This window comes from Capra hircus, chromosome 6 (assembly GCF_001704415.2).
Source record: "Capra hircus breed San Clemente chromosome 6, ASM170441v1, whole genome shotgun sequence".
NCBI lineage: Eukaryota > Metazoa > Chordata > Mammalia > Artiodactyla > Bovidae > Capra > Capra hircus.
The window spans coordinates 40529787-40557657 of record NC_030813.1 but is presented as its reverse complement, the minus strand read 5'-3'; the positions used below and the strand labels follow the sequence as shown (position 1 = coordinate 40557657).

At 36.1% G+C, this 27871-nt stretch overlaps 1 protein-coding gene across 2 annotated transcripts in view; it reads right to left on the bottom strand.

Annotated features, from left to right (window-relative positions):
• SLIT2 (slit guidance ligand 2) overlaps window positions 1-27871 on the bottom strand; it is a 402031-nt gene that overhangs the window by 92454 nt on the left and 281706 nt on the right. Inside the window, exons 10-17 of one of the 2 annotated variants that reach the window (XM_018049329.1) lie at window positions 19545-19616; window positions 18982-19053; window positions 14547-14618; window positions 8900-9043; window positions 8624-8787; window positions 7633-7656; window positions 3804-3954; window positions 535-609 (exon numbers count right to left, since the gene is read on the bottom strand). In XM_018049329.1, coding sequence (XP_017904818.1) covers window positions 535-609; window positions 3804-3954; window positions 7633-7656; window positions 8624-8787; window positions 8900-9043; window positions 14547-14618; window positions 18982-19053; window positions 19545-19616 — 774 coding nt within the window. The remainder of the gene's footprint in view (window positions 1-534; window positions 610-3803; window positions 3955-7632; window positions 7657-8623; window positions 8788-8899; window positions 9044-14546; window positions 14619-18981; window positions 19054-19544; window positions 19617-27871) is intronic. The other variant, XM_018049330.1, reaches the window with a different exon arrangement.

The following is a 27871-nucleotide window of genomic DNA, read 5'->3' as shown; positions in this document are numbered from 1 at the left end:
TGTTGCGGAAACTGCTGACCTTAGAAACTTATTTTAAAATGTGAGTTGCAGACATGTAGTGATGCACATGAGCTATCCAGCCAGATTACCCATCATTAATTTTGACTATCTTCTAATGAAAGTTTAATGAAGCAAAAGTCAAACAGTCGGCACCAAAGTGCTGAAAGAGAAATAGCAGCACGGTTTGGGGAATGGTAAAGGAAGCTACAACACATTACTGAACTCATCTCTAATGCCGCAGACTGGAGGACTCCTGCTGTGACCATGTATCAGACCGGCTGTCGGCGTTAAAGACACTAGCTAGGGTTCTGCTACAGAAAGCCTGGTCACCATCACTGACATACACGGAGAAGAGCAAATTACTTAGGTTTCTCTCAGAGTTTACCCTTTATTCCTATCACAAGTGGTCACCATACGGACATTTCTTTGAATCTTTAATTTTCCCGATTTCCTAAGAAATCGAAATAAAACTACAAAGGTATAAGAGAATACAACAGTACAGAAAATTTTAAAGATGGCTAATATATGACTTACATTTTACGTAACTGAGGAAGTTTCTTGAAGATCCCAGTAGCTTCCAACACTGTAAATTCATTATTGTTGAGGCGCCTAGGGAAAACGGAAACAGAAGAGTTTCATTCCCAAAAGTCAGGAAGAGATTAAATTTTATTTCTTGTACAGAATTATAACATTATTTAATGATTATCCAAAAGAAAAATACAAGACATGTATCAGAAAATTTGTGGGAAGGACAGATATTTTTCAATTTATCCCATATTGTAAGGATCAAAATAAAACATATTAAGCAGCATATAGTAAAGAAAACCAATAATCAAAATTCAAAACCAACTCATCATTCAGTAATCTGTAGAATGTTTTTTCCTCTATTTTTCCACTCTTACCGCTGCTTCCAAAAGCATTTTAGACCATATTTTTTCTAGTCACTTGCTCCATAGATGTTTTTATCAACAACTTTACTGATATACAATTTCCAGACCATACCCTTTTAAAGTGTACAATTCAGTGGTTTTAAAAATATTCACAGACTTGTGCAACCATCTTTGCTTTCTAATTCCAGAACATATTCATCACCCCAAAAAGAAACCTCCTTCACTCTCAACTTCCTGCCCTCCACTGTCTCAATCCTTAGCAACCAGTAATTTATCTTCTGTCTCTATAGATTTTCCTATTCTGAATATTTCTTATTAATAGAACCATACGAAATGTGGATTTTTGGCCTGGCTTTCACTTTGCTTACTTTTTATAAGGTCATTCCACGTTTAGCATAGATCGGTACTTCATTCCATCTTACGGCCGAATCCTATTCCGTTGTGTGGATATACCACATGTGTTTAACCATTCATCAGCTGATGGATATCTGAGTTGCATCCACTTGGATGATTATAAATAATCCTGCTAGGAACACTGGTGTACAAGATTTTGTGTAGATGTATGATTTCAATTCTCTTAGCTATATACATAGGTGTGAAATCACTGTGTCACATGGTAAAGCCATTTAACCATGTTAGCTACCTCAGGAAAAGCCAAACTGTTTTTCAAAAGGGCTGGACAATTTTACATTTTCACCAGCAATGTATGGGGGGCCCAATTTCTCTTACCCGTTACTGACTTTTTTAAAAGCCATTCCAGTGGATGTGAAGTGCTCCCTCATTGGGGTTTTCATTTGTATTTTCCACATGCCTAGTGATCCGGAGTGCTTTATTATGTGCTTATTGGTCATTCAGATATCGTCTTTGGAGAAATGTCCATACAAATAATTTGATCACTTTTTAATCTGGTAAGGTACTTTTTTGAGCCTGGTGGAGGGAGGGAAGAACAGCCACACACGTGTCTTGCGGGATCTTAATTCCTTGGCTGGGGGATTTCACCCATGCCCTCTGCAGTGGAAGCTCTATGTCTTAACCAATGGACTGACAGAGCAGTCTCAGGTTTAATCACTGGGTTTCAAGAGCTCTTTATGTATTTTGGATATGAGTTCCTTACAGATATATATTTTACAAATATTTTCTTCCCAGGACTAATTTTTAAAAATCGTAATTTCTTAATTAGTTACCATCATTAGTTACCATCAATGCCATCATTCTCAGCAAACACAACCTTTGCTGAAAGATAAACTAGTTACTAGTTTCTAAATTCATGAGTGACAGGTAAGCTTATTTTAAGTATTATCATGCTGAAAGATACAATTTGAATTATTTGCAGAGCTACTGAACATAAATATAGCTCCGTACATGACAGTAAACACAGAGTTTGGAGATTTTATTGCATGGTCTCCACACATTTCTAAAGTTCTGGACCTATGAAATAGCTTCATGTACTAACAGAAATTTTTAAAAAACATCCTTATAGCCACTAGGTAATTAGCTTCTGTCATCTTTTTGAAAGCACTGTATAATTTTTAAATATGTAAACTGATTAAAATTCATTAAGTAACAGGCATCAGCATAGGTACTGTGAGATATAAACTATAAAACAATCCCTGTCATCAAGGGGTTATAATCTAGTTGAACATGAAAGAATTATATAGGCACAAAAAGACAACCAACTTTGCAAAGCAGTTAATGACAAATACCAGATGGTGCTAGACATAAACATTACTAAGATGCTCTAAAAGTGATGAGGTTTCATTAGGTTTTTTTTTTTTTTTTTTTGGATTTTTTTTAGAAACCCTAACATAAAATGTCATACTTTTATAAATAAGTCAGTAAAGGCCAACACAGATGGACACAGAATCTATAAATAATTCAACAAATATATTTTAGAACCTTGTATGTGCTAAGCCCTATGTTAGTATTATAAATATAGATCTGCCCACACTTTATCATTTTCAGTTTTTCCTGCTATGTTATACACTGTTCAGAAAAAGAAACCTATCCTTTGTGTTTTATACTTGATAATCACTGAATCCTTCCACTTATGAGTCAGTGAATTATAATAGTATAGCTGATAAAAATGGACTCTGGTTGAATCCACAATGAACAGAGATTCAAAATGTTGACTCCAAATTATTTCATTTGGTTGCTGAAAAGACTAAATACATTAAAAATCAATTAAATGCTTAGAAATGGGTTTGGACACAGTAAAAGTGTTAGTCGCTCAGCTGTGTCTGACTCTTTGCGACCCCATGGACTATAGACCGCCAGGCTTCTCTGTCCCTGGGATTTTCCAGGCAAGAATACTCTAGAGAGTCTTCTCTCTCTAGGACTGTCTTCTCCAGGGGATCTTCCCGACCTAGGGATTGAACCTGGGTCTCCTGCATTGCAGGCAGATTCTTTTCCACCTGAGTCACCAGGGTACGCATATAACTCATACCCAAGAAAGTGAAAGTCGCTAAGTCGTGTCCGACTCTTTGCCACCCCATGGACTATACAGTCTATGGAATTCTCCAGGCCAGAATACTGGAGTGGGTAATCTTTCCCTTCTCCAGGGGATCTTCCCAACCCAGGTATCAAACCCAGGTCTCCTGCACTGCAGGCAGATTCTTTACCAGCTGAGCTATCAGGGAAGCCCCCAAGTAATAAGTATCAAATGGATACATTGTTATTAGCATTATCAAGTGCTAACTGAATTTTTGAGAGTTATTTTCTGTAGTTGTACCTTGCCCAGAAAGAGGAAGGAAGAGAGCCTCTAATATTTACACTTGTACAAAAAGGAGTTATGCCGATGTGTGTCAATTAAAATAAACATAATTATTGAGATAAAAGGGCAAGAAAAGAATCCCAATGTTTTGATGCTCTCGTTCCCTCCTTCTGAAACTGGATTTTTCTGGGAGATGAACTTACAGCTCTGCAGTGTACTGGGGAATGTGATCTGGGATTTTGGTGAGTTTTTGATTGGAGCAGTCTACTGTGGTCCCTTCGCAGCGGCACTTTTCAGGGCAAGCCAAATCGGCAAAGCAGTCCCCACTTAATTTTGATCGATAATCTTCTGTACCTATTGAGGATTAAAGCCAAAAAAGAAGATACTGAGTCTGAAAGTTAGAATATTTGTTAATTTGTAGGAAGAAAAAAGTAAGGTAACTATAGATTATGCAGCAGGGAGACAACTTGGGGAATTTTGGTCAATGGATGTCAGGAAAGGGTTAAAACAAGGGCTTGGAATTTGCTGGAAAAAAGAGTAACCGGATTCACAGGACAGGAAAACATTAACAGAGTTGAGCTTTTCACAGCTGTACTTTCTGCTGATCCAGTTGTGAGCCATTCTAGCCTATTTGACAGCTAATCACACAATGGCTACTAATCATGAAAAAGTTTATTTTTTTCTCTGAGTCAAGAATTGAAAATGTATCCAGTAATAAACATATGCCTATATATCATTTTCAATCAGGGCTTTCAAGGCAAATAGATGGACTCAGGTTTTTTAATTTTCTGTGGTCTTTTATTATTCTCTCCCTCTCACATAATCTTCAGAAATGCTTAAAAAGCCCTCTTTTGTTCATTTTGATTTTATAAAAAGAGACAAGTAAATCCTGATTTAAGCCTCAGCAGCTTGTCATGCTGTAGAAAGCTGCGTGACGTTCCATGGTGCTTGACGGAACCATGTTTTACTCATACCTGGCAACCACATGGTTAGATCAAGCACAACAGAAAATCTCGCTACATAACCACTACACCATCCACTAGGCCAAGGGTAAGACCAAGAGGAAAGATGAAGGGAAGCAGGAGAGAAGCTACAGACGTTCTGGAAACGTAATACTGTTTACATGACATGCATTCTTCCCGCAAGAATGTTTATGACCATAGTAAGAGTATTACTACCGAAGAGTTCCTGGAAACACAAAGAAGGGGCTATACTGAAAGGTGCCTCCAACGTTCCTCAGAACTGCAGAATTGAAACAACAGCTTTTTCGGGAACAACATCCAGGGAGAAGTTGAAGATGCGCTACAAGGACAACAGAGAGGCCCAACAGATCTGTGGTGTCTTCTTGAAAAAATAAAAACAAATAAGAAGGCGCAAAAGAGTGAGACTAAAAGAAGATACATCAGGATTGAAAAGGGAGGATATTATGTTTCAGATCAGACACTTTTACTTACAGCCCAAATGGTGAATTCCTGAAAAAGTAAAGATCACCCAGAAGGAAAGAAAGACAGAGCAAACCCAAGTAAGATTCACATAGTATATATATAACTCACTAAGGTCTCGTCCTTCCTCCCTGACTGTGGCAATTATTGGAGAATGGCCTGGTTTGACAGGAACCGTCATGCTTTGTAAACTTTCATAATCATTTTGTGAAGCACAGGGGTCTTACAGGAAAAGCAATGGCATACAAGATGCATAGCATAAATTAAGTACTTGTCAAGTCCTTTAAAAGATGAACTCTTCACAAAATAAATTTTGTTCCGAGTAATCACCGTACTATCTAGATGCCATCCAGAATGGTGGTAGGCAAACAGACACGTAAAATGAAATAAAATGCAAATCATGAGATCGATTATCAAGGACTCCCACTGGAAAATTTGGACGAAGCCTTAGGTTTTGTGGCTTACATGCTTTTTAATGACGTTTCCAACTCATAAATAACGTTACGGAATTAAATGGAATCAGGATCTCGGAAGAAGTTCGCAAAGTTGAATATAATAGCTTCACTACATTTGGCAATTAATGTCATGACATTTACGATATGACATGAGGATCCGTTGTATTGTGGCTTAAGCTTTCATTTTAAAAACGAAATAAAGAAAATGCAGGGAATAAAGTGTAAATGACATTGAAAATAATCTGTATTCAATGCAATGACAATAATACTTATTTTACGACTACTCTCTCAGTAAGCTTAGATTTTAATTAATATCAGGGTGGGGGGGTAGAGAGGGAGCAGAGGCTCAAAGAACTCTTCTGAGTCCTGACTTCTAGAATTATGCTTTTAAATCATGTAAACTGAATAATCGGAAATTGACAATTAAGCCACAATATCTGATATAGAGGTTTGTTTTTTTTTTTCTTGCAAAACCTATTTTGGCTGCTGTTAATCTTGTCAACAGCATTACTGACTCAATGCATCACTGACTCGATGGGTGGCATCACCGACTCGATGGACATGAGTTTGAGTAAGCTCCAGGAGGTGGTGATGGACAGGGAAGCCTGGCGTGCTAAAGTCCATGGGGTCGCAAAGAATTGGACATGACTGAGCGACTGAACTAAACTGAATCTTATTAACAAAATTTTGAAAACAAGCTGATTTTGTTCTTTACTTGGTGAATTTGAAATACTAATTTCTAATTATTGAAAAAGCATGTTGAAATGTAATAGATTGAATATTCTGATAATATTAACTTCTCTAATTTGAACATTTAAGTAATATCAACATTTTATCCTATGGGGGGTTCTGGTTTTCAATATAACCTTTTCTGGGTAATAGTTATCAGATGACTTTCTATTTAATAATTGGGTAAAAATAATAAATTTTAAAGATTGCCAATGAAGGCCAATTGTTCTTTTCAACATGTTACTTCTTCTGGAGCCAGTGTAATATACAAAATATTACTGATCATTCAAGTCAAAATATGTTATAAAACAAAACTGGTTAAATGCATAAAATTATTCATATTATAATTCAATGATGGTAAGCAAGGCATATCTCTTTAAAATAGAGACCAAACTTAGAACTCTTAAGAGAAAAGGTGTTTTTAAAATACTAACAGCTTAGAAATATCTTTATTTATAATTATTAAAATATTTTATAGTCTAGAATATACCCAGGAGATTACAAATATAGCCAATGAGTTACTAACATGTATTTTTAAATAATAGTTTAAAACAAACAAGTCAAGAGGCATTTTACACAATTGGCAGGCAAGGAAGAAATAAGTAAAGAAACATACTTCAAAGAGCTAGTTCTAGAATCATCAGCTTTGACAGTGTTAAGATTGCAGTGGTAAAATATTTCAATTATTTTTCTAAGAAATACTCCATTCAACTAAGTTATTCAAGGCACTGAGTGCTCATGATACTTTCAGGATGGATGTCAATCCTGCTTTCATGGAGTTGTTATACTACAAGTTCAAAGATTCAAGAATTTAAGATCACAAACAAAGTACAGCTGCACATAAACCAGTAGGAAGCTGATGCTTTGGTATAAAAAGTGAAGCAACAGCAAACCCAAGAAAGCAAAAAGTAAAGGATACTTTTTTAGTATAGAAAAATCTCTATAAAAGAGTAAATCTCATGACTGAAAACACAGTTTTGTGTGTTTGTGACTGACTGCATGTAGAACTAGTTCTTTGACAACAGAAAGGTCTGTCTTTAAAACCAGCTCAAGAAGCTATATTTTAAAAACAGGTTGAAAGGTCAGATATACAACATAAGGAGAGAAAATGATATAAGTAGAAAGCCATAGGTTCAAACATTTTAGCTACTGTGAGAAATGTTAGATAATGTGCCAAAGTGTGAGAGAGAGAAAAAAAAGTGGGAGTTTAATAATATATATGTTTAACATCAGAAGCTGCATGCAAAGGTCAGGTTTTCAGGAAACAGTTACTAGTGATCTATGCAGAATCTAGCTACAGAGTATCCACTGGACTTTTGAAGCATGCATATCAAAGTTTTACAAGCTAGGTTTTATAAGTGAGAAAAAGGTGTCTGCAGTTAGTCCTACTACCGAGCAAAACCTACCTGGAATGAAATACTGTTCTTTAGCTAAATAAAAAAAAGAAAAAAAATAGAAGATGCACCTGAATGTCAGCAAGCAGAGATATGAGTTATATTAGATTAAGAATGGACTAAAGTTACTATAGATAATTAAGTGAAAAAAATGTATATTCACAGCAGTGGCTGAAGTATAACCATGAGTAGGAAATGCATCTAGAATCATGGACAATAAACGGCTTTATTTTGATATTAGCTTTTTAGTATGAATTAACTGCCGAATGTGAAATAACGCCTGTAATAGGTAGTGTACTACCCAAAACATAAACAATGCATTTTATTTTGAGAAAATAGAAAGGATTATACCAAAGCAAATAGTAAATTTCAATGAACTGTTTTCTCTTTAATAGTAACACAATGCACCTATATTTCACTTTTTATAAGTAAATGTAATATTCTCAAAGTGTTGAAAGATGGCCTTTTAGAAAAAAATATAGATATCCTCACAGTCCTGGTCAAAATGTGAGAACGTAAAGCTAGAAACAAAACATTGCTTTCCTGTAAGAAGCAAGGAATCCAGAGTGTTCTTTTCCCCCTACTTCTGAACCTGAGCAAATCAAGTAATTAAGTCTCAGTTCACTTTCTCAGAGAAAGAGAAAGACAATTAACTACTTCACCGTTGCTCAATGGAAAGCAACACAACAAACATGAAGTTTAACAGGCATTGAGTTAGCTAGAAGGCCACTGTTAAATTCAAACCCTGGGATTACAGCCTGAAGTATCCAGGCATCTTTTATCCTTTGTTTCTTCTGCTGGATAGTGTGTTAAAAAGGTTACATGTAGGGATTCTATGTGAATGGTGTCTACAGTTCTCTTTATATTTTTCTTCATGGGCAGAAGAAAAAGAAATACAAGTCTGTAATGTTTGGCAATTCAGTTGAAGGTCAGCTGTCTCTACATCTCATTAACTATTGTTTCCAGTAACACAGGGGAAATGTCATACAAAGTAAGAAATTACCTGAACAACGGAATTTCTTGCTTTTGATCTGTCCAATTCTTTTGTTTGCCAGTCGCCGGGGACTGGTGCAGCGGGCACCACTGGTTTCGATTGGGTTGGTATGGAGATAATCCGCCAGCCACTTGAGATGGCAGTCACAAATAAAGGGGTTCTGGGCCAAATGCCTTTCAGAAACACATACAGAACACTTTTACACATGACTTGCAATGAACTCAACTCTCAAATCCAGAATGAAAACAAGGGTCATCAAATTTGATCCTGATTCTATATACATACATGGTTTGAATGGCCCGGAGAGGTGAAAAGGTCCCCTTGGCGATGGTCTGAAGCTTGTTGTCATATAAGGAGAGAAGGTTCAGATTGTGCAGATCCTGAAAAGCATCTACCCGGAGGCAGTTTATCTTGTTGGCATTCAGTAATCTGTTTGATCAAATAGTCATAGAATTAATTAAAGTGTAGTACCTCATTAACCCACCTTCAAGACTCTTGTTCTTGAGAAAACCCAATTAAGAAATTCATTTCTTTTAACCTTGACACTAAGATCTAACTGTCATTATTGAGGTATCACTATCACAGGCTGAAGATTTGGGGTCATGGCAGATAAAGCAGGGTCATATCTAATGACTGGATTGCCTAAATCTAGTGGTGCTTACACATTTATCCAATAAAAAATTATCCCAGATATTCTCTGGAAGGTGCAGAAGTACAGCAATAGATAAAGGTGGGTGAGAACCAGCCTTTGCAGTCAAAGGCTCCATAAAGTCCTCATAAACATTAGTCCTTGGAGCTGCTCTAAGAAAAAGAAGTCCAATCCATTGTCAGAACAGTAGCTGGAGTGAGACTTCTAAACAGAGATCAGATCACGTCACTCCTCTCCAAAACCGTGCAGTAACTCCCAATTTGCTCTGAATAACCCAAGACCTGACAATAGCCCAAAATTCCCAATGGGATCTTTGATTCCCTTTTCCAAACTCTCGCTGTTTAGTCACTAAGTCATGTCCAACCCTTTGCGATCCCATGGGCTATAGCCTGCCAGGCTCCTCTGTCCATGGGATTTCCCAGGCAAGATACTGGAGTGGGCTGCCATTTCCTTCTCCAGGGGATCCTCCCAACTCAGTGATTGAACCCATGTCTCTTGCATTGGCAGGTGGACTGTTTACCATTGAGCCACCTGGGAAACCTTTCTGAACGCTATTTCATGGCTGTTTCAGCTCTAGCCACATAGATCTCCTTGCCAGCCTCTATTCTCTGTTTGGAAGGCTCTTCTCTCAGACGTTTGAAGCACCACGTTGCTTCGTTGAGTTCGCTGAAATTTCACCTCTTCCACTCAGCCGTCTCTGGCCATTCTCTCCAATACTATGTCTTAACTCCTTTACTTTGATCTACTTTTTTGGTTTTCTTAAATGTATATGTCTTCCTATTATGCGTGATTTAACAGGAGGAAATATGTATTTAAGAAAATAGAAAAAGTAGATCAAAGTAAAGGAATTGTGATTTAGGGCTTCCTAGGTGGTGCCAGTGGTAAAGAACCCACCTGGCAATGTAGGAGACGTAAGAGACACAGGTTGTTTCTGGGTCAGGAAGATCCCCTGAAAGAGGGAACAGCTACCCACTCTAGTATTCTTGCTTGGAGAATCCCGTGGACAGAAGAGTCTGGTGGGCTACAGTCCATGGGGTCGCAAAGAGTTGGACATGACTGAAGTGACTTAGCACGCATGCAGGTATGTGAGGCTTATTTATTATGTTCTTGCTGACTGCCATTTGCATGAACTCTCCCCCTAAGGTATAAGGTCCAGACAGCAGGAATATTAGTCTGTTTTGTTTTCTGATATTTCCCACACGTCTAACACGTACAAGGTGCTCAATAAATATTTGTTTTTGAATGACTACTTTACAGCCCTCTTGGAGAGTGACATTACCACAGAAAAAGCCCTTATTCTGCAGTATATGTTTGTGCTCAGTTGCTCAGTCATGTCTGACTCTTCGTGACACCATGGACTGTAGCCCGCCAGGCTCCTCTGTCCATGGGATTCTCCAGGAAAGAATACTGGAGTGAGTTGCCATTTCCTCCTCCAGGGGATCTTCCCGACCCAGGGATCAAACTCACATCTCCTATGTCTCCTGCACTGCAGACGAATTCTTTACCCATTGAGCCATCAGGGAAGCTCTATTCTGCAGTAGAGATATCCAATTCACTTCGTTTAGCACAGTATCTCGGAGAAGGCAATGGCACCCCACTCCAGTACCCTTGCCTGGGAAATCCCATGGACGGAGGAGCCTGGTGGGCTTCAGTCCATGGGGTCGCTAAGAGTCAGACACGACTGAGCAACTTCACTTTCACTTTTCACTTTCATGCACTGGAGAAGGAAATGGCAACCCACTCCAGTGTTCTTGCCTGGAGAATCCCAGGGATGGGGGAGCCTGGTGGGCTGCCGTCTATGGAGCCGCACAGAGTCGGACATGACTGAAGCAACTTAGCAGCAGCAGCACAGTATCTCACAAACTTTTTTTTTCTCATATGCTGCTGCCAAGTCACTTCAGTCGTGTCTGACTCTGTGTGGCCCCATAGACGGCAGCCCACCAGGCTCTCCCATCCCCGAGATTCTCCAGGCAAGAATACTGGAGTGGGTTGCCATTTCCTTCTCCAATGCATGCATGCATGCTAAGTCGCTTCAGTCGTGTCTGACTCCGCGCGACCCTATGAACAGCAGCCCACCAGACTCCTCTGTCCATAGGATTCTCTAGGCAAGAATACTGGAGTGGGTTGCCATTTCCTTCTCCATTTTCTCATATATCTTACCGATATCCAATATTAGTATTATGTGGAGCCATGGTTTACAGATCCTGTGCAAACGTCATCCTTACAGGTTACATGTCACCTTGTCTATGCTTTTATTCATGCTTGCTTCACCTATGGGAGTACACGGGTCCTGCTCTCCATCTGCCTCAACCATCTGGCCTATCAAGACCTCAGAGGAGGCTCACTTTCTCCAGAGCAAGAACTTTCCAGAATACAACTTCCACCCAATTAACATGTTTCTTCCTCTACTTTCCAGAGCAAGTTAGTCAGTGTTACCTAGTTTTGTCAACTATTTTATATAGGCCCACATGTTCGCCTGCAGAGAGTTTAGCCTTCTGGGGGACAGAAAATTTTTTGATATTTCTTCTCTCTCACCATTTAGTTCGGAGCTTTGATACTTAGGATTTTAACAAATACTTGGTAGCTCAAAAATACGTGCTATATGGTTTGGGTGTGATGCCTTCCTTTCTAACACACTGAATACTGTTTCCCAATTTGCCCAACAGACCCTCTGTGATTAACACAGGGTATTTCAGTTTTACTTGCTTTTTTAAGATCTCAACTCTCTGCCTGTGCAAAGTCAGGACTTCCTCGTAGTAGTTCACCTTGCTGCACTTTTTTTTTTTTTTTAACTCACCTTTGCCTTTTCCATGGTAGCTCAGATGGTTAAGAATCTGCCTCAATGCAGGAGACCTGGGTTTGATCCCTGGGTTGGGAAGATCCCCTAGAGAAGGGAATGGCAACCCACTCTAGTATTCTTGCCTGGAAAATTCCACGGACATAGGAGCCTGATGGGCTACAGTCCATGGAGTCACAAAGAGTTAGACACAACTGAGTGATTAACACTTTCACTTTTCTTTTTTTTTTATGGACATACTACTCGGGTGTGTTTTCTTTCTTTTTTTGTCCACACCATGTGGCATGTAGTATCTTAGTTCCTGAACCAGGGATCAGAGTTGTTGTTTCGTTTTTTAATCTTCTTTTAGAAACTGCGGTTTTGGCCTTCTCTGTGGTCTACAGAATCCCTTCCTAAGAGCTTATAGAGCTGATTTGAGGTGTAGACTGATTAATCCCATGCCTCCTCACTCAGGGCCATGACAGATGGCATGTAGCTAACTAAAGGAGGAGTCAGGCAGCAGAATGCTAAAGACAGGGACAAAGCAGGGAGTCTGGAAGACAACTAAAGAAAGTGCTTCTCCGAGAATTTTGTACTTACTTTACTTTCAGGTGGTCCAGAAACTGGGGGAGAAATACTGAACACTACTTTCTTTTGTTCCTTCCAATTACCTACTTCTCCCAAATATCTCATCTGTTCAACAGATCTAAGAAGCTTAACTGAATCAAATTCTCAGCTAACCTTACAGAGTCGATTGTGCCTTGTTAGCCCTGGCAGGCTTAGTCTAGAGATATAATTTAAGGCACAGTGAGAAAGCTGGTTTTTTGAGTAAGATTTATCTACATAGAGATTCCAAGGGTTTATTAACCCATTTACTACATCAACTACCAATAAGTATGGGAGGAAAAGAAAAAAACGTGTAGCTTTAAGTGTCGATACCACAGAGGGCAGTGGTAGCAAAAGAGATTAGAAGTAAATGGCAAAGAGAACAATGCTAGGAAGAACTGAGAGAGAAGCACATGAAAAATAGAGAACACTTGGCTTGAGGCACACAGGTATACCTAACTTCCTTGCAGGGGTTGTAAAATAATTTGATGCCCAAATAAAACCACTAGGTCATAAAAGTCAGTATTTAGCTTGACTGATTGGTTTGCTGGAAATTAATCTATTGGGTGATACAGCATTAAGAAGAGAGAGAATGGAACAGAATTGACAGCACTATATATAGTAAGGTTAAATATTGCTTTGTTAACAATTTGTTTCATGTGTGTGTGTGAGTATGAATCAGGCTGCGATATATAATATGCTTCTGCATGATAACAGTTAAAAATGTGAATAATAGGATATAATGATAACTATACATTTATCAAGTAAAGAAAAAGATCCACATTTGGGAAGTTTGTGGGATTAGGAATACATTTGTACCAAGTTAATGGTACAAACCTAACACCAACAAATGCATACACTCAAAAGAGAATATAGCATTCTGAACTTAAGCATTTTAAAGTAAACTGGCTGTGAGCTAGCTGACAGCAGAAACTATAGCATACTCATCTTTTCCTCTATAGTAGCTAGGTCAGTGTGTGCCCCAAAAGAGATATCCTATAAATGTCTGGGGATTTGAATAGATTTTGATGATCCAACACTAACAATCTTAGTATTAACATATATATTTTTTAATCTCATTTGCATATGAGCATTCATTATGACATCTGGAGTCAATTCTTATTCTTATAAATAAATTTGTATCATAAATACTTCTTTTGAGACAAATGAGTTGTAGCTATTCTCTAAGCAGAATGGTCTTTAAATATTAAAATTCAGGAAATTGACAGATGATTCTCTCACTAAAGATTAAGTTTAGAATGCTTAAGTTCAGAATGCTATTTTCTCTTTTGAGTGTATGCATTTGTTGGTATTAGGTTTGTACCATTTACTTGGTAAAAATGTATTCCTAATCCCACAAACTTCCCAAATGTGGATCTTTTTCTTTACTTGATAAATGCATGGTTATCATTATATTCTATTATTCACATTTTTAACTGTTTATTATTAAGCAGAAGCATATTATATTGTTAACACTCTGTCCTAGACTACTAGAGACCATTTTTGTTTTGGGGGATGTTATTCTAGTATTGTCACTGTTAGAGATTTTTTTGGACAAAAGTGAATAAACATATCACCATGTCTTTCTGCTTTCCAAGTTCTGTTAAATCAAAACAGATAAATTTCATAAAAGGCAAAGATTGCAGAAACTTTAAATGATAGAACAGCCTGGATGCTCACATTTATGACACTGTGGAAAGAAAGGTTTGGGGACAATTTCAAAGTATTGTGTCTTCAAATAAATGACCATCATCGATGTTAGCTTCACTAATCTTTTCCATTTCATTAAACTGTGTCATTTTGGGTCAAATTTTTCTGAAGCCTCCATGAAAATACGAGATGGTACACTGTGTAAAATATAATATTTAGGTTCAATAGATGAAAAACAAACAAATACTTACAGTAGCTGTAAGGAAAACAGTCCTTCAAATAAACTTTTCGGGAGTTCTGTGATTTTATTTCCATAGAGGACACTGGAAAACACATGATTTAAACAAACAAACAAGAAAATTAGAGACCAACCAGCAAAACAAATTTATCCAAAGAAACGTGTTCAGGCATAAAGGAGGTTAGTAAGCTCCATATATCATAAAGACAAAACAGAGTAAACAAACTTCAATTTGGAAATGTTTCTCCCCTGATTATAGGTTAGATGTGTGTTTATGGTAGAAAGTTTGAAACCATAGATAAACAAAAAATTAAGAAAAATTAACACAATTTATAATTTTACTGTCCTTTCATAGAAATGTCCACAGTTAATTTGTCATGTTTTTATACACAAATACACAGAGCTCATATATGAAAGCATACAGTATGTAACAAAGGAGAACACTAACCTGGAATCCATTGTTTTTCAGAGGGGTAAAATTTAGAATTATCATAATGGTTAAGAGTGAAAGGAATCCATATAAGTGTAAAATATTTGTTTTAAATATATAATGTACATACATCAGAAATGTAAAATTTGCAAAGAGTGATCATTAATATTTATACAGAATTTTTTAAATGTACGTTCCCCAAAGAAATATGAATAGGAATGTATCCTTGTGTCCTCCCCCCCACCTCTGATTAGCCACTAAGTGTAACCACAAAGTGCAGGGACCATGGCAATCACTGTTAATGCACCCAGTGCCTAGGCCTTGGCACACACTGATGTTCTAACATTGGACTGATGAATAAGTATTGTTTGAAGAGGAAAATGAAGTAAAAATTAGCACAGGAATAAAGTAAGGAAATTATCTTATTCACAGAAATGGTGAAATGAGAGGATTTCAACAGCAAGGAAATGAAAATGATTGACTCATCATGCTGGCTACTGACAACAGGTCTGCAATGATGGCCTTCTAGTCTCAGCCTCATAAAGGAGGTGAGGCACCATAATAATGTGAAGGAAAGGACAGAAATCATATTTTTAAGGGGACAAATGTGTTGTAGCTATTCTCTAAGCAGTCCATGGGGTTGCGAACAGTGGGACATGACTTGGCAACTGAACAATAACAACAATCAAGAGTTATAAAAATGTGTATATAAATTTTAAGTAAGTAGTTTCTCTCAGGAGTTTAAGGAAAAAAAATCAGACAAATACAATATTTTTATGTGCTAAATATTAATCATGGCCTAATTTATAATGGTGAAAAATGAAATACAAATAAAATATTTCCAATTCTAAAGAAGGGGCTTGGCTAAATATATATTTCGCATTGATAAAAATCAGGTTTGAAGAAATTCTTGTATCCATGAAAGTATCACATCTAACTCATTGTGGCCCCATGGACTGTGGCCCACCACGTTTCTCTTCCATGGAACTTTCCAGGCAAGAATACTGGAGTGGGTTGCCATTTCCTACTTCAGGGGATCTTCCTGACCTAGAGACTGAAGCCGCATCTCTTGCATCCCCTGCACTGGCAGACAGGTTCTGTACCACTAGTACCACCCGGGAAACCCTTATGATATGATATTCAGTTTAAAACCGCCGAATACAGAAGAATATATTACAGTATAATTTCACTTAGAAAAATATACTCATATATACATAGAAAAAAGTGGACGATCTTGAGATTGCAGGTGATTTGCCATCCAGAGGTCATTTGAATTTGCATCTATCTATCTATCTATCTATTTAAAATATTCTCTACAATGGGCATATCTACTTTAAAAGTCAGAAACATTGGTTTGGAAAAGAAATAATTGGATATCATAAAATGTAAAGGAAAAAGCTAAAATGAGAATCAAAATATGTTTGGCAGCTGTATCTGACTTCTGTTCAGAAAGGAGGGGGAAATGACAATGCAGCAGAGATGAATCAGAGTGAGGAAAAAGCTGTTCCCTTTTAAGATGTCAGTGAGAGGTGGGATAAATTATAAAATACGAAGAAAATTCTTAAGGAAATAAATCTGGGTACTGTACTGTACAAGTAGACATACCATTTGTATAGATTCCAGTGGTATAGTTATATGGTTTGACCTAAAATGTCATTTATGTAGAATATAGATTTTTTTAAAAAATGTAAGTCAGGGAAGAAACAATTTTAGAAACACAGGCACAAAAGAGAATTCTATATTGTCAGACTCAAGGAGTAAAGGCATTAAGAAAGGGTAAAGCAATACTAAGATACATCTTTAGGTCAAGAATAAGAGAAAGAGGGCTTTAGGGAACAAATGATCAGATCAAGTTGGCACCAATTTGGGTATTCAATAGAATATCATTCAGGTAATGCATTCAGCAATAAATACTATGCATTCACCATGTGCCAGGAATTTTGCAGGTTCTAAGCTTGGTGCCCAATTAAACTGAATCCAACTGTTACTTGTTCATGTGTGCGTGCATGCTAAGTTGCCTCAGCTGTGTCTGACTCTGTGGGACCCTATGGACTGCAGCTTGCCAGGCTCCTGTCCATGGGATTCTCTAGGCAAGAATACAAGAGTGGATAACTTGTTCAATGTTCACCATTTGCCCATGTGCCAGTCACTGGTATAACTGAGATAAATATAAGGTCTGGTGTCAAAGAGTCAACCAAAAGGGTGCATGACTGCACTTTACATTTTCTGCCAGCAGTTGTTTCCCTGGTTTTAGATTTCATATACTAAAAACCAAACAAGCAAACAAAAATGAACCTAGGCAGACACTGCAGGTGAAGTGATAGTTTTCTTTTTTTTTTTTTTCTGGTCCAAAGAAAATTGCAGTTTTCTGAGCAGACCAGCATCATTTCAGTTCAGTTCAGTTGCTCAGTCATGTCCACCTCTTTGCGGCCCCATGGACTGCAGCACCCCAGGCCTCCCTGTACATCACCAACTCCCAGAGTTTACTCAAATTCACATTCATTGAGTCAGTGAAGCCATCCAAACACCTCATCCTCTGTTGTCCCCATTCTCCTCCCTCCTTCAATCTTTTCCAGCATCAGGGTCTTTTCAAACGAGTCAGTTCTTCGCATCAGGTGGCCAAAGTACTGGAATTTCAGCTTCAACATCAGTCCTTCCAATGAACACTCAGGATGGATCTCCTTTAGGATGGACTGGATCAATCTCCTTGCAGTCCAAGGGACTCTCAAGAGTCTTCTCCAACACCATAGTTCAAAAGAAACAATTCTTCGGCGCTCAAATTTCTTTATGGTCCAACTCTCACATCCATACATGACTACTGGAAAAACCATAGCCTTGACTAGATGGACCTTTGTTAGCAAAGTAATGTCTCTGCTTTTTAATATGCTGTCTAGGTTGGTCATAACTTTCCTTCCAAGGAGCAAACGTATTTTAATTTCATGGCTGCAGTCACCATCTGCAGTGATTTTGGAACCAAAAAAAAACATAAAGTCTCTCACTGTTTCCCCATCTATTTGCCAAGAAGTGATGGGACTGGATGCCATGATTTTAGTTTTCAGAATGTTGAGCTTTAAGCCAACTTTTTCACTCTCCTCTTTCACTTTCATCAAGAGGCTCTTTACAACCCAGATAAGCTGGTACATCTCCTCGCCTTGGTATGAGTGTAAAGTATTCTACAAACCCCAGGTGTTTATCTAAGTATCACACATGTGTATCCTGAAATTCTCACTGGCTACCATTGACTTCTGAAGTTCCTAACAGCCCTGCAGTAATTTACATCAATAAGAACTCTTCTCTAAGCATCACCTCAAACAAAGAAACCAGATTTCATTTTTAAACTTTAAAATTAAAATTTGAAATAATACATACTCTACTTAGAGGACTTCTGAAGATTTTATACAAATTTGAAGGAATAACAGTCTCTATAAATTCACTTTAATTTATACGGTTATCTCCCTGGAAGTCCTTTTGACATTGAAAAGCTGCCATACTTTTCTTCTATTTGTTCTTTGAGAGATTAAAGCTGGTTCTTTCAGGGAAGTCTTTAAGGTGATGAAGTAGAAGGTTGGAGGGGGGCCCTTTCACCGGTCATCTTTCACTGTTCTCTGCACAACTTTACCTAGGATCACTCTAAATGGGACTGTAACTGTCCCTAGTGACAGTGACTATGGGTTTAAGGATGGGATTATAAATGCAGTACTGATCGGAGCCTCCGAAGTAAACATTTTCCCTTTACTTCTGTAAGAAAACACTGTCAAAAAGGGGGCTCATACTTGATTTCTAAACAGTAAAACTATCGAATTCCAAAATATAAACCCCTAAAAATTGGCCAGTTTTAGTGACAGGTAGCAGTTCCCCATAAAAATGATAAAAATCACTAATGATTTATAAAATTAATACTGTTAATAATGCATAGTAAAGCACGTAAAGGAACATATTCTTTAAATCCAAATTTAAAACATAGAGCCATTATTCCTTATGCATTTTACTTTCCTTCAGTTATGTGGTCAATACTTACAGTGAATTCAAAGAGCGTAGTCCTTGGAAAGCATCTGGTGCTAGCTCAGAGATCTGATTATTGCTCAGGTCGCTAAGATTAAAAATAGGCTTAGATTAAATTAAATAGAATGTCAGTGAGATTTACTGCAGGAGAAAGCTATTTATTGCCTTTACACGTCAGTTTTGCACCTATCAATATGTGTATAATATTTGCAAATCTGAAGCATCTTAAACTTTTAAAAAAATCACACTTGTAAATCAATTATTGTCTATTTTTCTAATTATTAAAGACAGCATGTCTTATATTTGAAAACAGAACAGTTAAGAATTTGACTGCATAATATATTGACCACATATGTTCACACTAGTGTGAATTAGTATGCTAAATTACAGAGAACTTAATAAATTAATATTTTAGCTTTTAACATTATAGTATTATAAAACTAGCAACCAGATAGTCACATCACTTAATATTTAAGCTGTCAAACACTTAAATATTCATACTTAAATGGATGTCTTTGCATGTTCATGACCTGTATAATTTTTTTAAATTTCATTGATTTCAGAATATTATTCACTCACATTCTTCTAAGCTTTTTATATGGTGAGAAAGCTCCAGGAGGGATGACCTTGATTGAATTCTGTTCCAAACGTCTGCAATGAAAAATATATTCAATTTTTAAATAGAAATGTGAGCTCTCAGATATGTTTAATTCAAGTCATGTCAAGAAGCAAAGGTGATATGCTTCTTGAGTGATATTTTCTTGCTTTTTTCTCTAAAAAGACTATTAAAATTAATTGTGCTCTTCTCTAAATATGGTGCAAGATTGGGAGTAAAAACAAAGCAACTGTGAAAACATTAAGAAGATTTTGGTTTCTAAGCATTGTGGGTTCATTAATATTTAAATCTGGACTTTGTATAGAAGAGAGAACATCTGTGTTGGGAATATATTTTACCAAGTTCAATATCAATAAGAGAAATATGTTGTAACACTGAAGAGACGTAGAACATGTTTTAGAGATAACTATAACTCTTCCACAAAAGATATTATTTGTTGAATATTAAATTTTATAAGCCATTTCCTCTACAGAAAGCATGTTATACGTTGAAAAAACTGTTATATGCATAAAATTAATTTTGAAGCCACTTCTGAGGCAAAATCTTGAATTTTAAATCTGTAAGTACTACAGATATTTTTGGTAACACTCCCTGGACTCTGTCAATCCATTATGTGAATATTTCATGTGAAAACCACTGCAGGAAAGTGCATTTAAACACAACTGAGGTATTTTTATGATACACTAAAATCTGCAAGTTGAAAATAACCCTCTAACTTTATCTACTCCATACTTCTGTAATCAGAGTAAGACAAGATTTTATCAATCTAGTTATGAAAGACACAAAATAGTATATTTCATAGGGTGGTTTGGTAAATATTTAAGTCTATTACAAATGCTGTTTCTCAGCCTTCTCTCTACCTGTACAAATATCCTCATGTATACTTCCCATCCCCTCTCTCACTTCTGCTCTGCATCCCAGAGAGCTGATTCCTGTGAACCACACAGTCCAGGCTCAAGTGCTGGCTTTTGGAAGACTTGGTCAGGGTGGGAGACTGAAGGTGGGAAGGGGGAAGTCAAAGTATTCTCCCCTTTTCTGCCTCACGGGGTGTCCTCAGCAGTGGTCTCATTTCCTTCATTTTAGCTCCTGACTTTGTATAACACTACCTTCTCCTTAGTTCCCTACAGCCCTGGAGGTGGAAGCAGCTTTCTCTCAGGGTTCACCCTGTGACCTCTTCGTCCCTACACGTAACGGGCTTTCTCAATCTTTGTTGCTCTTGAACTCACTGTAGCATCTGATACTGTAAACAATCTTTCCCTGGGATGTGATACTGTATATTGCTTATTCTTGGTCTGCTTTTCTCTTTCTAGCTTTTTGGCTTCACTTTCTAGTCCTCTAAAATGAGTTATTCCCCAAGTTTCTGTCCTTTTCTTTTCTCACACAAAAGGAAAAATCGCTTCTCTGACCTGCAATGTTAATCATGATTCTTCCCCTCCAAAAAGCAAAGTCATTTTGTTCATATTAAAGACAAACTTAAGCTTAAACTATTTATGAAATACATAAGTAAGAAAACTAAAATCACTCATAATACATCACTCAGATCAGTGAATTTTACTTGTTTTTATGTATATATATTTTATATAACTGAAATTTTACTGTATAGAGAATTTTGAGTTGAATTGTTTACACTAAATATAATATCATCTATGTTTTCCTGCTGCTGCTGCTGCTAAGTCACTTCAGTTGTGTCCAACTCTGTGCGACCCCATAGACGGCAGTCTACCAGGCTCCCCCATCCCTGGGATTCTCCAGGCAAGAACCCTGGAGTGGGCTGCCATTTCCTTCTCCAATGCATGAAAGTGAAAAGTGAAAGTGAAGTTGCTCAGTCGTGTCCGACCCTCAGCAACCCCATGGACTGCAGCCTTCCAGGCTCCTCCGTCCATGGGATTTTCCAGGCAAGAGTACTGGAGTGGGGTGCCATTGCCTTCTCCGATGTTTTCCTAATCATCAAAAGTTTTGGAAGACCTTATTTTTAGGCTTTCTTGATGACTGTCAAAATGGTCCATAATTTCTTAATCATTCTTTACTGTTAGCCATTGAAATTAATAATAATTTTACATCATTATTAATAATATTCAGTTATTTTAAGATGACTAGCACATAACCTTTTTTTGAAGCCTTCCTTAACTTTCTTTGGTATGGTTTAATTGTATCTTTTTCTCTACTCAAGAGCATTTTCTTCTAAACGCCTCTGCTCTTCTCTGACTGTATTAATTTTTCACATATCCCTCCTCTACCAGGCTGTTAGCTCCTAAGGGGCTGATTTACCCTAGAAGAAAACAAATAAATCCTATGAATAAAATAAGGATTTGGCATCTGGATTATTTATCTAGGTCTTAAGAAAGGGTTACTTTCTTCAAAAGCCCAAAGCATAGCAAAGGCTACTTCAACAATTTCACTGTTACATTTATTGATTACAACTTTATGAATTGATGGCTTAGTGACATATATTTTTTTGTGATCCATTCTTGTAGTTGGATTTTGAGTAGTTTAAAATGTCATAAATGAAATATAATAAAAACAAGCTATAGATGGAATACTATTGATTAAAGGACTTTCTTCAAAACTAGGTCAATGAAACATCATTTCAGTTTGTAAAAGATTTCTCAATATAATGTGATGATGAGAGAAAATAAAAATTCTTAGTGTCTAGTATAGTATTTTTCTTTTAACAGTCATGCAAAACTAGATCATTCAATTACTTTTTATAAATACAATTTCAGCTTCTTAAAAATAAGGAATCAGCAATTATTCATTCATTCAACCTGCAAATATTTAATGACTACTCAGGGCAACATTACATAATTGGAGTTTATTAGCGATTGAAAGTATAAATATGTTTATACCCTCATGGACATTTTATTAATAAAATGTCTAATTTTACAGTTAAATTTCCAACTGGTTTGTTCAATGCAAACTTTTTTAAAACTGTGCTATTCAGTACTAAGATTTCTGAAATGTCAATATTAACCACAAATATGGCCAAAAAAATTCTATCACTTATCATAACTAAAAAGCTTCTTCACATATTTAGAATTTCTTAAATTAAATGATGAATTCAAAAATTCATTTATTATTTTAAATTCGCAGAACCTAGAATACTTATGCTGCTGCTGCTAAGTTGCGTCAGTCATGTCCAACCCTGTGCGACCCCATAGACGGCAGCCCACCAGGCTCCCCCGTCCCTGGGATTCTCCAGGCAAGAACACGGGAGTAGGGTGCCATTTCCTTCTCCAATGCATGAAAGTGAAAAGTCAAAGTGAAGTCGCTCAGTCTGACTCTTAGCGACCCCATGGACTGCAGCCTACCAGGCTCCTCCGCCCATGGGATTTTCCAGGCAAGAGTACTGGAGTACTTATAATGATCACTAATTGTTCTAATGGCATTCAAATATATTTTATTGTAACTTGGTTTGTGTTGAATCTGCAATTAATTTCATTGATAACTATTCCTGCTAAAATACAACAAGACATAATGAGTGAAGCTATTTTTTTTTTAGAAAATATATGCTCAAAAATTTATAAAATGAAAAGAATTAATGATGAAATAATATTTAACTTTATATGCAAAATAGTAATTTAAGTATAATATAGCAATGATGCATATATTATTTCATATTGCAATGTGCCATGACTTACTTTCACATGGCAACCCACTGCATTTATAACATAAGCAACAGAAAGCTGAACTATGCTCTTCTGTACTTATCTATTTATTTCTAACTTGTTCCAAAAAAAAAAGTATTTGAAACAAAACTTATATGGTCATTTACATTGACTTAGCAGCTAATTGGTTTTTATGGGACTGTCTAGTAATCCATTAAGGCACAACGTAATTGCCTTCTTCATTCAAAGTGACAGATTCACAGGCAGGAAAATATTCTACCACTGATAGATGTCAACCAGTAAATTTTAAAATGCTTAAAAATGTCTATTTTTTGTCTTCAGTAGACACACAATAAAATAATATGTACTTCCTGTAAACTTTTAGGTCTCTAGGACAAATACATTTTGTGTTTTATTACAAGAACTTCATAATATATTTGACAAACGACAAACAACACACATGTCAAAAATTGCCTTTCTTCTTCAAATAAGAGGTAAGGATTAAAACCAGATTATAAAAAACAAGGAAGAAAAAATTAGAGTTTTCAGGTGAAGGTTAAAAAAAAAGTAAATGAAATTTACTATGCTATTCTCTAATCTTCTACTTTAATAGCAGAGAATCTGTTGAATTTTATAGAGTACAAATTTAAATCCATTGTTCCATGAAGAATCTGATTAAAAACATTCCAGGGTTACAAAAACAGATAGTGTAGTGGCTGACATATATTTGCATGCTAAAGATAAAATCCACCATAATTAAGAGCCTTGCAAATGCTAGCCCTTCATAAAAGGAAAACTCAATATTTTGAATTTAAAAGTAAAAATAGACTTAGGAAACAAAAAATTTTATAAGCCCTATATGATAAAAGAAGCCTTTTTCATATTAAAAAAAGTCAGAACCTTTTACTCCACAGAATCTACATGAATAATTCCAAAACATTTATCACTGGGTATAAGTATATCTGAAAGCAATTTGCTGTTACACTTCACCAAAACCAGAAGGGAGTTTTAGTAAGAAGTTCAATTTTAGTTAGAAGACAATTTTCTAACTGCTCCAATAAAAATATTCACAAGTATGCTTAACCACTGAACACCTTTCCTCCCTATTCCTATATATCTTTTTCTCTTGCTCTCTGATTATTGCTTTTTTAAAAAATATGTTTTCACACAGTTAGAGTTCCTAAAGAATAAACAGCTACCAACATACATCACATTCTGGTGTCTATTTCAAAGATGGTAGAAAATAGGAAATTATCAGTAAATCTCTGCTGTAACATTAGGGACACTTAGAATATGGAAATTATATGCAGGTATAGCTGGGCTCTGTGATGTATAAATATTCTACTACAGTTACCAATGAACAGATCTATCAGGAAAGTATAAGACATACAGTGCAATTGGATGATTAAAAATTCCAGCTAGTTCCAAAGACATTTACACTGAATTAAACAACATTAGTTTATTTCAGCTCACTAGCTTTCAATACTCAAGCATTAGTTTCAATAAATTATTTTGACAAACTCTAAAAGATAACATCCACATGCCAAAGCTGAAATGGCTCTCCCCAAGAGGCATTTATGTTTTGTATATGTATAGCTATAAAGATTAAAAACATGTAGTTCAGTGAGTAAAAGTATGAGCTTTATATAGGCTTGGGTTAAATTTAGAATCTGCCACTGATTAGCTCTGTGGACCTTGCAAAAGTTACTGTTGGTTTCTCTCTGTCTCAGTTTCTCTTCCTGAAAAATAAGAAAATAAACCCTACTATAAATGTTTTGGTATAAATCATGAGATGTAGAAAACATATATGGTGTATTTTTCCAGTTCCAAAAATAGTGGGAAAAGTAAAAATGAGGATATATATATATATGTGTATATATGTAACATATAACATATGGCATTATATAATATCTATAGCAAATATTAGTTACACATAAACACACGGATTATATAAAGGAATAAATCTGATACATGACCTGATCTCTAATGGGAAATAAATATTTATGGTTCAAAACACATTTTTAAACAAATTAGCAAGACAGGTTTTTTTGCAGATAACTCATAACTGTATATTAAAGAGCTATACTCATGCATCATTCTTATGGAGGCTGAAAAAGCAATACAAATGGTTGCTGTTTCCATGATCAACATGATCAAAAGAGAGCACTTTAATTTGAAAACTGTCTGAGAAACTCAAAAAAGGTTTTTACACCACCAGTAAAGTATGAGTTTGGACTGATTGTTTCTGTAACATACAGCCCAGATGCTGATTATACATGGCAATAAAACTGACAGTTCTTTGCATTTTCCCCATCTGCTTTCAACATAAATGGCAAAAACAGCTGCCAAAGAATAGAACAGATTTAATGGGGTGAAGGCTGGGGTTGCAGAATGACTTTAGCTTCTGAGTCATGGACTACTCAGAGGAGACAAACATTCTCATCATAGGTAATATCAGCCCTGCATTTGTAAAAGAGGAAGCAGTAATATTATTTTGCCATCAGAGATCCTCTTGCCTGTTACACAATAATTCTAAATAAGTACTTTATATTTTGGGGATATTACTTCTAACTTTAGTAGTAAATGCACGCCATTGAAATCTTTTAGATGTCTCTACCTAAAATGACCCAAGATTATTTTTGACTAGAATATTATTACTGTTATGTAATTGTGGTTACCAGAACTTTTTAAGTTTAATAAATATCTTTAACAGCTGAGTGAATATTGGCCTCTAGAGGGACATACTTCACATATAGCTGACATTCTTGCCTTAAGACTACGTCCATCCTAATTGATTATCAACAATTCCTATTTTGGGATGACTTGTTCCTGAAAACTGTCCATTTCCTTAATCTTATTTTATTTCCTGTGATGTCATTTTGGGTATATTTCCCTCAGTGCAAATTTAATTGATGTTTTCACAGTAAAAATAACTTTTCCATTTGGTCTTTAAGCTTTTAAAGTAAGACAAAAATGTGTGTTTGAGCTCCTATTGACCTCATATTTCAGGCAATGACATTCTGAATGAGCGTTAAAATTTGTATGTACGTATTTATTTGGACACATACTCAAATGCAAACAAAAGTGCACTCAATACACAGAATCACATAATTTAGATTTAGTGGGAAAAATGGACTAAGACACGTGACTCACCAATTTCAGGGGGACAGAGTATAGATTTATAATGTCAGTAACAATCAGTTTTCGTATATAAGTTTTCCTTCACAATCCAAGAAAGACAAACAGAAATTTTGCTGGTTTGTTTTTCATTAATAACTAAAATCTTTTGGATGCTTAATATAAGTTAGGCACTGAACTAAGTCTCCTATTTGGTAATAATTTTAGTTTTAAAAACATTATGCAAATTACCTTTAATGGGATAACTCAATGAATAGATAGTGACTAGCCTTCTTCCTGGTGCCTGCATAGAATTATTGCCAAACTCATCCATTATCTCTCCCCTAAAGTTCAGATAACATTATGATCACTAGTAGAATTTGAACTATAACAAGATTTCAGCTTACTCTTTCAGGCTGATTATATGACCATAAATCAATAACTTAATTCTTTAAAGGAATGACAATTTTATTCACCTGAGAATGAATAATACTTTGTGCCCCGGCTGTCTTCATTTTTATGTCAAAGTCTACACAGCTTATTCATATCTGATGGGTCTTCATTACTTTCCTGTAGAAGTTTCTAGTGACTCAACCACAACAGCACTTGAGTCACTTCTTGGAATAACTTCTCACTACTATCTGCTGCTAAGCCTGTCTTTAGTCTACCTTCTATAGACTCTTTGGATCAAAAGTGGCTTCCCTACTCCATGTTAGAGTGATTTTTCTAACTAACGAAGCAAATCATACTACAATGCTCAAAATTTTCCCTTCTATTCTATTGTCATCAGGACAGTGATTATTCAAGATGAGGCTTTCACTGTATTTTCTAACCACTAAAACTGCTTTAATTTCCCAAAAACATACAACTCTTTAACTTTTCTGGGTCTTTGCATATACACTTTGCACTCTCTAGAAAGCCCCTGATCTCTCTGCTTGCAAAACATACCCTCATACATGAAGATTGAGTCTCCTAGGAAAATCAAGATATTCCTTTTTCTGTCTTCCCAGGCATATGTATTTTATTACTTATCATGTAGCTTTAAAAATTTCTGTTGTATAAAATTTAAATTCTCTATGTTGTAAACATTTTGAAAGCTAAAACTGTGACCTCTCATCTGTAATGCCTGATGCAAAGTAGGCGTTCAAAAATAGTGTTGATTATGCAGTACGTGAAAAAAAACTTACATTCCCACATGTCATTCTCTGATGCAATAATATTCATCAGACGCCTTGGAATTTTTAAGAGAAACCAGTTGGAGCATCTGCTTTTACCTCTCTAGCCATTTTAATACTTCTTTTTCACTAATTCATTTATAATTTTATCATACTCATTTTCATATCTTATCTAATATTACCAATGTTTGATTCATTCTTCTATACTTTTCTCTTATGAAAGCCATTGTGGCTTTCTGCTTGAATGATCAAACAACTCAACAACAATAGAAGAACATAAAAGGTATGTGTATACATGCATGTAACATATAGCTTATAGATATAAATTTTTGTGAAATTATGTACAAATAAGAAAAAAAATATATTGAAAAGGCAACCAACAGAATGGGAGAA